The sequence below is a fragment of the Elgaria multicarinata genome, chromosome 3, assembly GCF_023053635.1.
Source record: "Elgaria multicarinata webbii isolate HBS135686 ecotype San Diego chromosome 3, rElgMul1.1.pri, whole genome shotgun sequence".
NCBI classification, from domain to species: Eukaryota; Metazoa; Chordata; class Lepidosauria; order Squamata; family Anguidae; genus Elgaria; species Elgaria multicarinata.
In genome coordinates this window covers 7,450,701-7,469,329 of record NC_086173.1, presented here as the reverse complement: position 1 = coordinate 7,469,329, position 18,629 = coordinate 7,450,701, and the positions used below count along the sequence as shown (strand labels likewise).

Genomic DNA, 18,629 nt, shown 5'->3' with positions numbered 1-18,629 from the left:
CTTGTGTGTCATGTCTTTATTAGACTGTAAGCCTGAGGGCAGGGACTGTCTTTTTTGCTAAGTGTAAGCCGCTCCGAGAGCCTTTTTTGGCTGAGGAGCGGGGTATAAGTATGATAAATAAAAAATAATAGCAGGTCAGACTATTTGTCCTTCTAGGCCAGTATTGTCTTCTCTGGCAGTAGCTCTGCAAGGTCTCTGGCAGAGATCTTGTGGTGCCAGAGATTGAACCTGGGGTCTTCTACATGCAATGCAAATCCTCTACCACTGAGCTAGAGTCCCTTTCCAGTAAATGGGAGGCTGGAGGAGATGCGAGATACTCTGATGATGGATAGCCTGAGAAAGCAGTCAGTTAGGATTTTAGTATCTGCTTACGCAGGGATTGGCAACATCGCACCCGCAGGCACTCTGGCACCCACCAAGACTCCCATCAGCATCCACCAACACCCTTGACCCTTGAGCATCAACCACACACCCCACACCCACTTCACCCACTCATCCCACATCCACCCACTGCCTACATCTTCTCAGCAGCCATGAAGCTCTAACCAGGAAGTTGGCTAATTTCCTGCTTCTACGGTAGGGTTTTGGGGCTGCTGAGGTGATCACTGGCTCTCTGCCTGTCAAGCAAGTAGGTGGTAGGAAGAGGAGGAGGAGCAAGAGCAGCTGGGGGCAATGGTGGTGAGGGAGGGGCCCCAGTGAAGTTATGTATGCTCTTTTAATTAACTTTATGTATTTGATTTATATTGTATTGTTGTACTAATGTTGTTCCCTGCCTTGATCCAAAAGGAGAGGCAGGTAAGAAATTATTATTATTATTATTATTATTATTATTATTATTATTATTATTATTATTATATCTTTCTCACACATCGTGGTTTTCCTTGACGGGCTTTGCCAAGTCATGCTGTCTTTTACAGATTCAGGAATTTCCTGGCAACTGAGCATGTTTTAAGTATGACTGCTTTCTGGATGTTGGTGAGGATGTATTTTGGTAGGCCCAGTTTCGGTTTTCAGTATAGATTTTTTGATGTGATGCCAGTGACTGATGTGTCTAATGGAATATTATTATTATTATTATTATTATTATTATTATTATTTATTTATTTATATAGCACCATCAATGTACATGGTGCTGTACAGAGTAAAACAGTAAATAATTGTGACCTTTTCCTGTTGCCATAGTTCTTTAACTTCCATGGCCAGAGGTGTATATTTTTCTCTTTTCCTCTTCCTTTTCAACAACATTTTTGTCATTTGGTATTGCTATGTCAATGAGGTATGTGTATTTTTCTTTTTCGTCTATGACCGTTATGTCTGGTCGGTTGCAGGGTATTGTTTTGTCAGTATGAATTGTTCTGTCCCAGTATAGTTTATGATCTGCATTTTCCAAGATTGTTTCGGGTGAGTATTTATAGTATAGTGTAGGTTGTTTGATAAGGTTGAATTTGATGGCCAGTTGTTGGTGAATTATTTTTGCAGCTGTATTGTGTCTGTCCATATAGTCAATTCCTGCCAGAATTTTACATCATTCTGTTACATGGTTTATTGTTTCTTGGAATTAATGGCATTTCCTGCATAGATGTGTTGTTACGTTGTTATCTTTTATGATGTATTTTTATTATTGTTGTTGTTGTTGTTGTTGTTGTTATTATTATTATTACAGAGGTAGGCAGCAGAAGGGTGGATGGGGGAGGGCAGGAAGATGTGTTGGGGGGATAAGAAGGCAAGAAAAGTGGGAATCCATGGAATGAGTAGCAAGAAAAGCGGGAATCCCGAAAATAAGTATGAGCGAGCCCACATGGCCGCAGGACAAATGTGCCCTCAGGCCTGGAAAAAAAAGACAAGTGTGCCCACAGGTCTGGAAATGTTGCTTATCCCTAGGCTACTGAGTAATTATTTCACAAATCAGGGGGGGGGAAAACCTCAACCAAAGCCTCTGAACAGAAAATAGCCTGCAATTCACTCATGCAAACACCTTTTCCACAAAAGACATTTGAAACTTCGCTTTTCAAAGTGGCAAAAGCATGAAAACACCAATTTAGCAGTGCAAGACAGAAAGGGAACACCTCCTCACAGCTTGCGCCGCACACAGAAACCTCAGTCATTTTTCATATGATAGCTAGGTGTTTTACATATGTTGTTATGCTAAAGAGAATGCAAACACTATCTTAAGTTCAGTCTGATCAGGTTTCTGGCTTCTTCTGATGTGCTCTTAAGATGCATGCAAGCACAACGTGGGAAGGATTACATACATGCCTTCTTTGAAGTCAAAATAATGTCCCTAGCGGGTTCCCTCACAAGGCTATCACAATGGTGATCAAAAGAGGACTGAGGCCTTAGCTAGACCTAAGGTTTATCCTGGGATCGTCCCGGGGTCTTCCCTGCCTGCTCCCGGGATATCCTGTGTGTCATTTACATGAACAGGGATGACCTTGGGACGATCCCGGGATAAACCTTAGGTCTAGCTAAGGCCTGAGAGAATAAACAGGAACCCACCAGGGACATGCGCTCAGGGATGGCAGGCAAAGGGTTTCCACCAGAACTCAGCTATAAAAGTTTCCTTAATTGAGGCTTTGAGCAGCCCAGAGCCCATATGTGTGCTGCACAGAGACCACGAAGAAGAATGTATGCTCCCTTGATTGCTTTGGGGAATTTTATCCAAATACGTCTGTTCAGACAAACATGAGCCCCTCCATACAAAACACTCATATGCATCTTAAACTTAGATCTGCATACCCATCTGCATAAAAACATAAGAACTGCTCCTGAGGAACTGAAACCCTTATTCACCCCTACGAAAAGAATTGTGAGATTGAGGTTTTGTGAATGAATCGTTGGTTTGCTCCTTCCTAAATAAGTTAAATTTTAAAATGATACCAAAGTATACAGTACAAACTTCAACGGGTGGCAAAACAAAGTGTATTACAGGGATAACTAATCCATGTTAAGACCTGAATAGATGCCCACATTTCATTTCATTTCACTTAATTTAATTTAATTAATTAATTAATTGATATCGCACCACCCATGTATTCTCACTTTACAAAGGATAGGTTTGACTGGAGCCTGAGATTATCCTACCTCTAGACAACATTTTCTTGGGTGCCTTCTCCTTATTTTTCTCTTTTTCTTCTTTTTCAGGACCATCTTTCGCAGACTTGTCATCTTCCTTGTCGGACGGACAACTAATGTGCAACTGTATGATATCCTAGGGACAAGACAAAATGCATAGCTGATGCTTTGCGATCAACACAGGTTGAAAGTATGGCACGATCGCTGTTATTTAGATCTGCGAACAAATTTTAGTTTGGGTCAGATCGGCCAGTGACTGAGATTTTTGCCTCCCACTGCAACCTGCAGCCGAGTGTTTGCTTGTGTGATTCATTTGGAGTTACAGCTATTTATGCTATGGACCTATTCGCTGCTTACGGCACAATTAAGTAAATAAGATGATTTAAGGAGGACAGAGGGTTGGAGTAGATAGCCCATCTGTTCCCCTCCCCACCTCCCCTGCAGAGCACTACAATCTGAACTATGTAGGTTTACTGTACGAACACATGCTCTGGATGTGGTTTATTGCATATGAATGCTGCTAGGTATTGGGGTATAGTAGAGCGTGTTCAGAGGAGGGCAACCAGGATGATCCGAGGTCTGGAAACAAAGCCCTATGAAGAGAGACTGAAAGAACTGGGCATGTTTAGCCTGGAGAAGAGAAGATGGAGGGGAGACATGATAGCACTCTTCAAATACTTGAAAGGTTGTCACACAGAGGAGGGCCAGGATCTCTTCTTGATCCTCCCAGAGTGCAGGACACGGAATAACGGGCTCAAGTTACAGGAAGCCGGATTCCGGCTGGACATCAGGAAAAAAGTCCTGACTGTTAGAGCAGTATGACAACGGAATCAGTTACCTAGGGAGGTTGTGGGCTCTCCCACACTAGAGGCCTTCAAGAGGCAGCTGGACAAGCATCTGTCAGGGATGCTTTAGGGTGGATTCCTGCATTGAGCAGGGGGTTGGACTCGATGGCCTTGTAGGCCCCTTCCAACTCTGCTATTCTATGATTCTATAAGTACCCTACAGTAATCTGGCTTTCTTTATCTCATCCTGAGTGCTACCATTTGTCATTATAATCTATTATAATGAAATGAAATAAATAAATAAATAAATAAATCTGGTGTCTTGAACATACTCTTTTCAAATAGAAGCTCAAATAGCGATATCTAGAGTATGTAAACTTGTAGATGTGGAAGAGAGTAATTAGAACACTGGGCCTTGCTATTAAAGCCCCATTAACAGCATACACGTATCTTCACAATACGGTTTAACCTGGCCTACTGTTTTCTGTTTAGCTACCATAAGTACAAGTAAGATTTGCTACAGGGTACGTTTTTGACCCTGGTGTAAACCAGGGAGAACGATCACTTAAAGTAGTCTCTCCAAACTGGAAAAGCAATTTGGCTTACCTGGGTTTCCATGGGCCCATCCACAAAAGGACTAGAGGATTCTTCACATACAGCCAGGCTCCTGACTAACTTCAGCTTTGAATTCGACTGAAAAATCAAAAGCCTTGGTGGTAAGATGCAGGTGACTAGAGCTCTCTTTGACGCTGCTAGTCATCTAGTGGTAATTATGTTAACAGAATAAATAGAAATACAAATTCTTTTTTGTCCAGTGCAGTGTTCGCGGTGGGTACCAACTGCACAATGATTTGCAAACATATTACTACCATAAATGCTCCCTTTTTAGCAGCCTACATAAGGTTCGCAGTTGCCACCTCAGGAAGCGAAAGGCTAGCTTTGTAATCTGGTGCACCACTTAAGTCTCTGCTAATACACTGCCTTAAAGGTAAAATACATTGACTGGGCTTCCCTGCAGCAAGTGTGCCAATTAAGTAATCCGCTGGCTGTTAAGCCACCTTTAATAAGTGGCAAAACTGTATGCTTAATGTCTTCCTGCCTTAATTAAAAGCCTGCCATTCTACAGTTGCCACTTTATCTGCCTCCTTGACGAGCAGAGTTACTCTGGATGATCTACTAGTACAGTGGTTCTCAACCTGGGGCACTCCAGATGTGTTGGACTGCATCTCCCAGAATGCCCCAGCCAGCAGAGCTGGCTGGGGCATTCTGGGAGTTGTAGTCCAACACATCTGGAGCGCCCCAGGTTGAGAAAGGCTGTTAGTAGCTCTTAAAAGAAAATGCTTAAAATAAAGGTCTGTGTCAGACGGCTGTTTGAACTGACTTTTCGGGAGGAGGGAGATGGTAACACATAAGTATTGCACTTGGACTGACTCAGTCATGGTGAAACTCCCCAAAGTTAAAAGTGCTTTGCCAAGTGTGTAAGGAAGCCAACAGAGAAAAAGCACAATTTCATAGCTATTTAATCTCAAAGATCTGAGACAGATAGCAACAGTGCAAGAAAACAAAATTATGCTGGGTCATAAAGCAAATTCTATCTAAAACAGGTAAAAAGTTACAAATCCTAAAAACCCAGTCATCCCTGAGCTTAAGGCCAAGTTCCTAAAGTATCTGGGGCTATATCATTTCAGATTGCAAATAGGGTATCATGTGACTGGACACTCCTTCATACCTTCCCACCCCACCCCACAAAAATTAGGGAACTATTATGTCATTGAAAATAGGGTGACCATATGAAAAGGAGGACAGGGCTCCTGTATCTTTAACAATTATATTGAAAAGGGAATTTCAGCAGGTGTTATTTGTATATATATGGGGAACCTGGTGAAATTTCCTCTTCATCACACCAGTTAAAGCTGCAGGTGCCCTGCCCTGCCCTCTTTTAAATCTGGGCACTCTACGATAGCTCCTGCACCTTTAACTGTTGTGATATAGAGGGAATTTCCCCAGGTTCTCCATATATACAAATGACACCTGCAGAAATTCCCTTTTCTAGGCAACGATTAAAGATACAGGAGCCCTGTCCTCCTTTTCATATGGTCAGCCTCATTGAAAAGGGTTCTCATACAGCCTTCCTCCCAACATGCTATTTCTCAATGGCCCCGTTCAGACAACACGCTAAACCATGCTGCTTAACCACAAAATGGTGAATGTGTTCCCTTAACCGTTTTGTGGTTAAGCAGCATACTTTAGTGTGCTGTCTGAATGGGTCTATGTGTAATGAAAGTTTTGTATGGAAAGGCACTGAGTCACATGCAGCCCTCCCCCCCCCCCCCCGGCACTGTGAAGTTGTACAACCCAGACACCAAGGTATTACTTAAGAGAGGAGTAAGTCTAAGCTTGGAAACTTAAATCAAGCCCAAATATAAAGTTCTTGCATGACTTCCTGGAGATAAACAGGTTTCCATAAGAATCCAAGAGGAGGCAGTTTCATAGCTGTGGGACAGCCACTGAGAATAGGGGCTTGAGCCCCACTTCTGGTGCATGCTGTGCTACTCAGAAGGCACTCTGAGGCAATCTTAAAAATAATGTGAGCCCTAGACATAAAAGACAGCCACTTTGGCACACTGGGCTCTTGGATCAGTTACAGGCAAGCGGAGGAGTTAGAGCCAGAAGGTAGTAGACGAGTCAGTTTTGGAGCACTGATAAGATGGGAAAGATCTGGGTCTCGGTGCCAAAGATTACCGCAATAGGATCAGAGTCACACAAGCTCTTCCTCAAGTCCCAGCCCAGCAACATCACGAGGATAAGAGGATGGACAAGTCTCTTACCTTGGCTCTTTTTCTAGCATGCCCATGATTGGATGTTCGCCTCTACAAAAAGAAAAAAGAAAATAGTGGGAAGAAGGAAGGTAAAAACACTGCTCTGCGCATTCTATCCAATGTAAAATGCACGCCAGGAGAAATCAAAATGCATCATCCAAATGCACTTCGTGGAATGGAGCAAATATCTGGCTAACCACACTGAGTGGCTTTTTTGCCACTCCCAGATTTAAAGGGACAGTGGAGGCTCAGGAGGTGGGAAGACTGCACAGGGAAAGTGCAACCTGCCACTTAATGGTTTGCCCGGTGAATTTAGCGATTGTCCTAGACAAGTGGCAAACTACATAGCTGCTGAAATCCTAATGCCTGTTTCTGAACACTAATGAGAACACTAACCCTGATAGCAAAAGGGTGTGGTATTCGTAGATTAAGTTCACCTCATAAAATCATGCTGCTATCACTTCCATGACACATATTATCTTGAGAGAGTAATGAAAACAGGCTCATTTTACATAAATTTAGAAACAAAATGCAACTCAACTGGAGAAACATGGTGTGGCGAAATCCAGTTGGATCACTCAGTTTTAGGGAGTTAAACAGACTCCTAAAATTGAGTTCTCTTAGAGCCATAGTGTCTACTCTCTCTTTCTTCCACTCCATCCTCAAAGCCCACTTTTCCTGCCATAGTTATCAGCCCCAAAATGAAGTCTAAGTACATGTAACCGCATTTGGTTACATTGGCCGCTTGTATTCCAATGCTTATTTCATCCCACCCCCACTTTCTGTTGCTCCTTTTCACTACTTAACTTTATATTGCAAGATCCTTGGGGCAGGGACTTGTCTGTTAATTATTATGCTCACTGTGTTACTTTGAGCAAGACTCGTGCAGACACAGTACAAATCGGCTCAGACATGTCCCTGTTTTTTGGGCAAGTTTGAATATTTGTGTTATACCTTCAATGGACATAAGAAGTGAAGCCATCATGGACACTCTAAGGTGGCAATCCTACACACATGTACCAGGCAGCAAGTCTCATTGAACTCAATGGGACTTATTACTCAGACCATATGCAAAAGATTGCAATGAAATAGATCCAGAGGACAGAAAGAAGAAAAGAAAACCAGCCTGTAAGAGATTTCCTACAATGGCCCAGCATGTCTCACTGTAAAATCAAATGGCAGCATGAGATTAACCTCAGCAGAGATTGTCACAGTACTGAGTCAAAAACCAATAGGTCTGCACTGCACTTGGGATAGATGTGTAACTCTGTTGTAGAACATGGCACCATATATGTTTAAAGCCCATTTAACTATTACGGCTACTATTTATAATGAACACAAGGCTTTCTGTAAGAAAACAGAGCACAGCCCTGAGGAGCTTACAATCCACTTACATATGACAACAATGGGGATCACAAGAGAGAGGAGAAATGGGAAAGGCAAAGGGAACGCAAGGAAAAATGAGCGAACAAATGCAGTACTTAAGACTCCACCAGTTTGGGAATGAGGACCATAGGATTAGTCTGAAGGGTTCATGGGATTGTTGGGTATTGAGGTGTATGAAAATGTGGGGGTGGGGGGCAGGAGGCACCACACTGATGTTCCAGGAGAGAGTTCCATACGTGGAAGGTAGCAAAGGAGAATGAGGTGAGCTGTTTTAAGCAGCAGGAGATTGTGGGGCAGCTGAGGATGGCAGAGTTGGGCTATAATCTCTGGGGTTTCTAGTTCAGTGAACTCAGTAGCAGGGCTGGGAAGCACTGCTGTAAAGCTAACTCCAAGATCAACTGCTAGTCAATACTGGGCTTTGGTGGGCCAAGTAGCCTGTGTACATGACTGATCTTCCTCCAGTTACCTGAGATTCCTGCCGTGTGACGCTCTCCTCCCCATCCTTCTCATGTTCCTCTTTGCTTGGTGACCTGGATACAAATTTGTTTTTGTTCACAGATTCTTCAACCAGCTTCTTTTCTGACTCTTTCATTATCTCCAGTGTCTCCTGCGTCGTGTTGCTGTTAGACATCTTCAGCACGATAGAGCGTTAGCAATGGACACCTGCTGACAGGGACAGAAGGGATGAAGGTCAAGGAACCCAGGAATACAGATGAATCTTCTTCTTTATTTTTTATTTTATTTTTTACTAAATTCCCAATTTTTCCCCTTTTGGCCCCAGGCTGAAGCCATGCAATTATCCACACAGGGTTCATCTTCCTATTATTGGAGATTTGGCACTGCACTTTCCATATCTCTTCATGTCCTTTGCGGGGGTGAAACAATGGAACATTCCATCCAGAGTTTAACAGTTTTTCTCCCTGCCATTTTCCTGTCAAAAATCCCTTCCCCAGCTGCTACTTGCATCAGGAGGAAAGCTCATTTTGGTGACAGCGAACTTCCCCATAAAACAAATAGCACCCGGGGGTTGATTTTCATCAGGGCTGCGGAAATTCCTTCTGTTCACACAGCAAGATCTTTGACCTGAAGTCAGTTTCCTGGCACCCAAAACTGGACAGCATAGCAAATTGAGTCCTGCAAATTACATGCCACCTCCTCCCACTATTCAGCCAACAATCGTTTTAGGACTTGATAAGGAGATGGCCTACTCAATGCAAACAATGAGGAGTGGCATCTTAAAGTCTAATAATTTTATGATGACATAAGTTCTAGCAATTGACGAACCTCTGTTCGTAAAGGGTGTTGCCTGATGGGATAAGTGCGGCGATCCATGGTAGGAGTTTCACACGTTTTAATTATGAAGTGATAATTGCAGTTACCAGGTGAATATGGGATCGCCTTCTCCCATACAATCCGCCCCGCACACTCAGGTCCTCTAGGAAAAATCTACTTCAGCTAGCAAAAACTAGATTAACAACTGTTACCTAGAGGACCTTCTCTTCTGCTGCTCCCAGACTGTGGAATGGCCTGCCGGAGGAGACTCATCAACTTAACAGTCTACTAGCATTCAAGAAAGCTATAAAGACTGATCTCTTCCGGCAGGCCTATCCAGTGGAATTTTAAGATGTCTTTAGAATGTTTTTTAACAATGTCTATAATGTTTTAATTCATTTTAATGTAATTTATCATTTATTGTTGTTCCCTGCCTCGATCAAAATGGAGTGGTGGGTAAGAAATATTATTATTATTATTATTATTATTATTATTATTATTATTATTATTATTATTATTATTATTATATGGGAATTTGTGGTTAGTTTATTACTAGCCTGATGCCTTGGAATAGCTAAATAAAGCCAGGTTGTCTGTGGCAAATAGTAGTCTCTTGGGTCCAAGAAGATATGGTGTCCCAAATTATTGAAATGATACCCCTTTTAATGGATCAACTTGGCAAGTCTGTGCATGAGAACGCTGCAGCTCAACAGCTTGTTGCCCTCCTGTGCAAATGGTTCTTCTTGCAAATCCTTTTCTGAAGTATCCGACCCTCATCTTCTTGGTCCTGTATAGGAGGGGTATCCTATGCCCTCTTTGCATTACTCATTTGTCAGTCCTTGACTACCCTCCATTCTGTTTTGGTTGTTTTAACATGAGGGTGTAAGTCCTTGGGGAGTGGTTTGGCCTACTGGGGGATACTTGGCTCAGCAATACTACAAACGAGAAGGATCTTGGAATTGTTGTAGATTGCAAGCTGAATATGAGCCAACAGTGCGATATGGCTGCAAGAAAGGCCAATGCTATTTTGGGCTGCATTAATAGAAGTATAGCTTCCAAATCACGTGAGGTACTGGTTCCTCTCTATTCGGCCCTGGTTAGGCCTCATCTAGAGTATTGCGTCCAGTTCTGGGCTCCACAATTCAAGAAGGACGCAGACAAGCTGGAGTGCGTTCAGAGGAGGGCAACCAGGATGATCAGGGGTCTGGAAACAAAGCCCTATGAAGAGAGACTGAAAGAACTGGGCAAGAGTTCTGGAGAAGAGAAGATTGAGGGGAGACATGATAGCACTCTTCAAATATTTAAAAGGTTGTCACACAGAGGAGGGCCAGGATCTCTTCTCGATCCTCCCAGAGTGCAGGACATGGAATAACGGGCTCAAGTTAAAGGAAGCCAGATTCCAGCTGGACATCAGGAAAAACTTCCTGACTGTTAGAGCAGTACGACAATGGAACCAGTTCCCTAGGGAGGTTGTGGGCTCTCCCACCCTAGAGGGCTTCAAGAGGCAGCTGGACAAGCATCTGTCAGGGATGCTTTAGGGTGGATTCCTGCATTGATCAGGGGGTTGGACTCGATGGCCTTATAGGCCCCTTCCAACTCTGCTATTCTATACTTCCTTGTCCAGTTGTGCAGCACCTTAGTAAGACTGGTGCTCAGTAACTTCGTATCCACCTCCCCGGCGGTTGTGCAAGGTGGAATTCTGAAAGCACAGTGCTAACAAAGGGGCTCTCAGGACCCCCATGTCTAACTTCTAGACTTAAGACCAGGCCAGGCAGCTGGTATGCAGGATGAACCTAGGACAGTGCTATCTGTCTGCGTTTTAGAACCCTATTAGCTACTGAGGATAGCAGACAAAGCTGTGAGCAGTATATAGCAGGTGGCTCATGCCTGCTAGTTTAAACAGTTGGGGGCATGCTGCAGCACCTATAGTAAAGCACTTGCGGAGGGGAGGGATGCCCTTTTTGTGACTTCATCGATCCTCTCAATGGCGTTAGCTACTTACTGTAGTCCAGTGGCAAATGGAACTGTTGATCTCTGGCAGTGAAATGTCAATTAGCATCAGGATTCAAGCCCGCAGCAGCCTTAGAGATGTCAGCTGTTTTAGCCTTTGTACCGCCAATCAGCTTTGGGCAAAGGGGGGACTGCAGAGAGACCAGCTGAGGAAACTGCCTTGTGAATAACCCAGTGCCTTGTGAAAAACCCAGTGAATAAAGTGGCTCAGGGAATATCCTCTGCGCCCTGTAAAAATGCCCAAGTCAGGTTTGTTTATTGCTCTGAGCCAACTAGGAGACTGCTCTTGCTGGTTATAGATGGCCTTTGCCTCTGTCTTGTCTCCACCCTCAACTGTACAGGAGCTGGGTCTGGTGTTTTGCTAGCTTTCCCTACCTCAGCTAGCAGAAACCATGCATTTCCATTCTTTGTATTTGGATGTTCAGTGTGTTGTGTGCCTGGCCACTTTTGACAAGAGAAGCACTCTGCTTGCTTTGAAACGGTGTTGCACGACAGACACGTGCAGCAGGTTTTGGTTTAAAAAAAGAAACTTGGGAACATAGATAATAATAAAAAAAAACTTGTCGTTGCTCGTAGTGATAGAGCCTGTTGCCATGGAGGCATGATTCAGATTGGCTGACCCAGAGGCCAATGAGCAAATAGAAAACAAGAACATCGTCATTTAACCTTGCAGGATGTACTAATTCAGTGAGATGTGACGTTAATACCAAAACCTTGTGCAGAGTTGTAAAACTGAAACACTTGAGGATCAGAAGAAGGTTGCAGTGGCCCATGGTTTTTTTTCTTCCTGCTGCTGAGAATTTTGTTTTGGAAAGAAGCGAAACGTAGTGTCATTTCTACATTCCACAGAGCAACCTGGGCTTCAACAGGAGCACCAGCCATACCAGCAGGAAAATCCCCCAAAGCCCTCTGGAATCCATTGGAGCATTAGCCTCCGGGGGCAAACCATTTAATAGCCCCACCCCCACCCTTGCAGAGGGGAAAGACCGCAGAGAGTCTAAACTGCAATAGAAAGTGATCTGACCATGACAAGGGGGTAGATGTTAATTTCCACACTTTGAGATCACCATCCTCCTGCTCAGTTGAGAAAAATAGGTCAACCGTGTCTTTTTACATGCGATGGGCCAATGGCATTTTGAGACAGTCCCATGATTGTCATGGCAGCCATGGTCCTGAGCTGCCCCAGATACAGGAGCCTCGACATGGAAGTTGAGATTCCCCAGAACTACCATTCTGGGGGTCCTCAACACCAAATCCGAGACAACCTCCATCAGCTCAGGCAGGGAGACTAATGGGCAGCGGGGTAGACGGTACACCAGCAGAATCCCTAATCTGTCTCGGGTACCCAACACTTTAGTTTAATATTTAATTTGGCCCCAATGTAACTGTTTATGAACCCATGAGGAATATAGCGCTATTATACAATCAAGTGTAGTGTCTATATGTCCTAAAATGGAGAGTAGCGAGGACTCTACTTCCCTTGCTCGGCTCCGTCCATTTTCTTCTGCTGCCCCTTACGCCTGGAACGCTCTTCCAGAACATTTGAGAACTACAAGTTCAATCACAGCTTTTAAAGCTCAGCTAAAAACTTTTCTTTTTCCTAAAGCTTTTAAAACTTGATGTTGTGCGGACTTTATACTGTTAGTTTTACCCTGCCCTGTGCCTGCTTACCCTACCCTGTGCCTGTTGGCATTCTCTTCCCCTCCTTATTGTTTTACTATGATTTTATTAGATTGTAAGCCTATGCGGCAGGGCCTTGCTATTTACTGTTTTACTCTGTACAGCACCATGTACATTGATGGTGCTATATAAGTAAATAAATAAATAAATAATAATAATAATAATAATAATAATAATAACTTGGTGAATGAAGAGAAAAGACAGGCATTCTTAGAACCTCTTCTAGGCAGCTCTTCTGGAGCAATCTTTGTGGCAGTTACTTCTTCACTTACTATAAGGTGTTCTCACCTGAAAATGTTCTGCTTCTCCTGTTCTTCTCCAACTTCTATTGTCATATATTAAAATAAGCATCTTTTTGTTTATAAAATAAGCATTCAAGTCAGAAGCTCTGTACCTGAATGATACTGATAAGTTTGCTTTTTAGATATGGCAAAACGGACGTCTGCCTTGCTTAAAAATGGGCCTGATTCTGTAATTAAATAAGAGAAGACACTATTGGCTCTTGAGTAATGTCAGCAGCATCTATAAATTGGGATTCTAACTGCTTAGTAGACAGTCTGGCAATCACTGTACTTAGTTGGTATCGTTGTATGCTGACTCATGGCATATGCTGGGCTGGCCACTGTTTTTTTTGTGGCCTCTCAATTTATTTATTTATTACATTTTTATACTGCCCAATAGCCGAAGCTCTCTGGGCGGTTCACGAAAATTAAAACCATCATAAAACAACCAACAGATTAAAAACACTCATACAAAATACAGTATAAAAAGCACAACCAGGATAAAACCACACAGCAAAATTGATATAAGATTAAAATACAGAGTTAGAACAGAAAAATTTAAATTTAAGTTAAAATTAAGTGTTAAAATATTGAGAGAATAAAAAGGTCTTCAGCTGGCAATGAAAGGAGTACAGTGAAGGCGCCAGGTGGACCTCTCTGGGGAGCTCATTCCACAACCGGGGTGCCACAGCGGAGAAAGCCCTCCTCCTAGTAGCCATCTGCCTCACTTCCTTTGGCAGCCGAAGATGATGAGCCCTTACTCTTGACATTCCAAGGAGACCTACACATACCGTATTTCTTCGATTGTAAGACGCCATTGATTGTAAGACGCACACTAATTTCAGTACCACCAACAGAAAAAAGAAAACCCTAAGACACACCCGCGATTCTAAAACACACCCCATTTTTAGAGATGTTTATATGGGGGGGAAAGTGTCTTAGAATCTAAGAAATAGGGTACATCTCCTCAGTATGGATTGAAGGAATCTAGAAATGGACAGGAATATTCCCTTTGATTGCCCAGTAATAATGATGCCGACGAGCTTGAACTGCATGTATATTTGCTTCCGGCCCCAAAGGAAGCTCTTTAATGACCACATAACAAGAGAGAAAATCAAGTAAAACTCATACAGAACAGAACATTTCAATTCTGGAGTATGTTTTTATTTTTGCAGTTTCCACCTGTCAGTTTTACAGCAAATTTATCTGCCCCAAGAATCAGGTCCTTGACATTGCCGGGATGATGAAGTTGGCATTGGCTTGGTGTTTGAAATCTATCTTGATTTGGGGAAGGGAGAAGGCAGGGCCTTTTCAGTGGTGGCTCTCCAATTATGGAATGATCTCCCCGATGAGGCTCGCCTGGCACCAACATTGTTATCTTTTCGGCGGCAGGTCAAGACTTTTCTCTTCTCCCGGGCATTTAACAGCATTTAACAACATATGCTAAGTTTATTTGTTTTTTAATGGACCCCAGAACTGTTGTTGTTTAAAATGGATACTGTTTTATACTATTGTTTTTATATTTTTGATGGTTTTAAATTTTGTATACTTTTTAATGTTTACTGTTTTTAACTTCTGTAAACCGCCCAGAGAGCTTCGGCTATGGGGCGGTATATAAATTTAATAAATAAATAAAATAAAATAAATACTATTAGCTGTATTAATTTAGGTCCCAAAGAGAAAGATCTATTCCCCCTTTATCACTTTATTCGGGGATGGGCAAGGGGAAGGAACAGTGCCTGCTTGCCTTCATTTCCGTCGATGATCAAATAAGGGGGGTTGTAATAAGGGGGTCCTTAATGAAATCCACAAGCCTCCGTCCACAACACTTCCCAGTTTTAGCCAAACATGCCCCCTGCTCTTCTAAAAGCAGTAGCTAAGGTCACACAGGATAAAGGGGGCATACCCCTTCTAGACCTTGTATAATTCAGCACTGATTTCAGTGGGTCAAGTGGGGAGGGACTGAAGTTTGTGCATGGCTGAAGCTGCCTTGACTGGCTGCTTATCACTTCAGACAAAACTGAAAAATTTACATCTCTCCTCTGCTGCCCCTAGTATGAGTTTTTCCTCTTTTCCTGACTGAGATTTTAGCTTTTCTGGCTTCCCTGGTGTTCTATATAATTCATTTTATTTGCCTGCTGAAAGTGATCTGGCATAGCCAATCCATCCTCGTCACCCACCCTTATTCTTCCTTCCCGAGTCCCACGAGCATCTACTTTCTCTCCAAGCCCTGCTTGCCACAGCGGATCATGTCAGCTGCCTCCTCGCTCCCTCCCACGCTTGTCCTGAGGGAGTGAGGCTGATTCATTCACACAGAAAGGAAAACCTTCTGAGAATGAACCCACCCCCACCCCCACCCCCATCAGCAGAATATACAGCACTGCTGCTTTTAATTTGAATGCTGGTAGAAATAATCCAGAAGGTGTTCGTTGTATGTTTGATAGCTGTAAACATACCGATCCGCTTCTTGTGAATGAGGAATGTATATATGGCTCAGCTCCTTCACCTCTCTCCTACTATGAGTGGGGAGGAAGTATAAGTCTTTTGCATCACTAAAAATGGGGCAAAAGTACCAACCCTTGCACCATTGCTTCAGTGCGTATACGGAGGTAGGGGGCGGGCAGGCATTGTTTGTCGCATTTAGGGTCATTGAAGGTAACAAATGTCAGCCGGATTGTATTATGAAAAAGCTGTTTGCACCAAACTAGGTAAACAAACAAATAAACATCCCTGAAATATGAGGCACAGTAACTTGTCAAAGATATAAACCAAGACAAAGATGTTTTTTCCCCTGATTGTTTATATATACGTACATGGATATTTGTATATATCAATAGCAATGAATACACATGGAATGCATACAAGCCTTTTACATAGGCTTCCACAAAAGTGGTCCAAATATCCAAATAAGTATCTATTTGTAAGTGGCATCTATATGCCACTCATTCATATGTTGAAAACGTTATGAGGTCTTCAATCCCTTTAATTATAGGAGGTGAGTGGTTTCCCTTCCAGGGTTGTAATATCAGTCTTTTAGCTGTCAAAGGACGTGGAGAATCTATTTATGCTGATCATTTGTTAATTTCTGTGAGACAGGTAAATAACGTAACAGAACAAGTACATTAGTGAACGTTAAAGACCGTTCCAGTATAAAATTTATATGTGTAATAACCTCCTCTCCAAAAGTAGCAACTACTGAACACTGCCAAAATATCAGTTTAAAAGAAGCATTAGCTGTATTGCACCATCAGAAATCAGCTGAATTAGACAATCCCTCTTAAAGAGGCGAAACAAAAGTTTTTGCTGAATAAGACACAGCCTAAGATTCATAGATGCCAAAGTTGTAAGCCACTGATTAGGCATTTAGCTGTTAGAAATAGTTTCATTTATGGAAAATGTATAACTCTGCAATCAATAAGGGATGGGAGGAGGGAGGAGCCATGAGCTTATCAGGAGGGGCAGGGAATGTTATAAAAGATGTTGATTGTGGATGATGGGTAGAGAAGCTCGTCTTCGATCCGTCGAGGGTGAGTTTCCTCCTACATGTGTAGTTCAATAAAGAATGGTCACTGAATCTGGACTTGTCTGGTTTTCCTGTTCCCTCCCTTCTGGTTGGGGTTTTTACCCCAACAATGCTACAAAAACATAATTTTTGCAATCTATCCATCTGTCTTAGATTTCTGTCTTACTATGAATATACATGCTCTAAGCTTATTGTGAAGTGCTTAATGATGATTATGGTAATGCCAAGTGGATAAGCAGCATAGTAAGGTAGATCTAGATAACTGGAAATCTTTACTGGAGCAAGCAGCTTAATGTGAGCTGGCTGTGTTTCCATCATACGTATCACCTGAGTGGGCATGTGCACCCCTACCAAATTATTATTATTATTATTATTATTATTATTATTATTATTATTTATTTATTTATATAGCACCATCGATGTACATGGTGCTGTACAGATAACACAGTAAATAGCAAGACCCTGCCGCATAGGCTTACAATCTAATAAAGTTGTAGTAAACAATAAGGAGGGAAAGAGAATGCAAACAGGCACAGGGAAGTGTAAACAGGCACCGGGAAGGGTGAAGCTAACAGTATAGAATCAGAACAAACTCAAAGTTTAAAAGCTATAGTGAAAAGAAAAGTTTTTAGCTGTGTTTTAAAAGCTGTGATTGAGTTGGTAGTTCTCAGGTGTTCTGGAAGAGCATTCCAGGCATGAGGGGCAGCAGAGGAAAATGGGCGAAGCCGAGCAAGGGAAGTAGAGACCCTTGGGCAGGCAAGAAGCTTGGCATCAGAGGAGCGAAGAGCACGAGCGGGGCAATAGTGTGAGATGAGAGAGGAGAGATAGGCAGGAGCTAGACCGTGAAAAGCTTTGAAGGTCAACAGGAGAAGTTTATATTGGATTCTGGAATGAATTGGGAGCCAATGAAGAGATTTCAGAAGCGGAGTGACATGGTCAGAGCGGCGGGCCAGGAAGATGATCTTAGCGGCAGAGTGGTGGACAGAGACCAGCGGACTGATGTGAGATGAGGGGAGGCCAGAGAGGAGGAGGTTGCAGTAGTCCAACCGAGAGATAACCAGTGCGTGAACGAGAGTCTTGGCAGAAGAGACAGACAAAAATGGTCGAATCCTGGCAATATTATACAGGAAGAAACGACAAGATTTAGCTACTGCCTCGATATGAGGAATAAAGGAGAGCGAGGAATCAAATATAAAGCCAAGGCTACGAGTTTCCTTGACCGGAGTAAGCGTGACATCGTTGACAGTAAGAGAGAATGAGAGATGAGGAGAAGGTTTAGGAGGAAAAACAAGCAGTTCAGTTTTTGCCATATTGAGTTTCAAACGGCGATGAAGCAGCCAGGCTGAGATATCTGAAAGACATGCTGAGATACGATCGTGGACATCAGGAGAAAGTTCCGGAGATGAGAGGTATAGTTGTGTGTCATCGGCATACAGGTGATATTGGAGGCCATGAGATTGAATAAGTTTACCCAAGGGCAGCATGTATAGAGAAAACAGCAGCGGGCCAAGCACCGAGCCTTGCGGAACCCCTACTGAAAGGGGAAAGGAGGAGGACGAGCTGCCGTTAGCCGACACGCTGAAAGAGCGACCCTCTAGATAGGAGGCGAACCAGTTATAGACAGAGCCACAGAGTCCAAGGTCATGGAGGGAATCTAAGAGAAGATCGTGATCAACCGTGTCAAAGGCTGCAGTTAGATCAAGGAGAATAAGGACGGAATAATGGCCCTTAGACTTGGCAGTGAGAAGATCATTGGTGATCTTGGTAAGGGCTGTTTCAGTGGAATGCAAAGGACGGAATC

At 43.0% G+C, this 18,629-nt stretch overlaps 1 protein-coding gene across 5 annotated transcripts in view; it reads right to left on the bottom strand.

The window, feature by feature from the left end:
• The window catches only part of R3HDM2 (R3H domain containing 2), a 162,713-nt gene that overhangs the window by 73,243 nt on the left and 70,841 nt on the right, over positions 1-18,629 (bottom strand). For all 5 annotated transcript variants that reach the window (XM_063119230.1, XM_063119231.1, XM_063119233.1 and 2 more), the window contains exons 2-5: positions 8,529-8,725; positions 6,686-6,727; positions 4,464-4,550; positions 3,082-3,208 (exon numbers count right to left, since the gene is read on the bottom strand). In XM_063119230.1, the coding sequence (XP_062975300.1) occupies positions 3,082-3,208; positions 4,464-4,550; positions 6,686-6,727; positions 8,529-8,693 (421 nt within the window). In that variant the 5' untranslated portion in view covers positions 8,694-8,725. The remainder of the gene's footprint in view (positions 1-3,081; positions 3,209-4,463; positions 4,551-6,685; positions 6,728-8,528; positions 8,726-18,629) is intronic.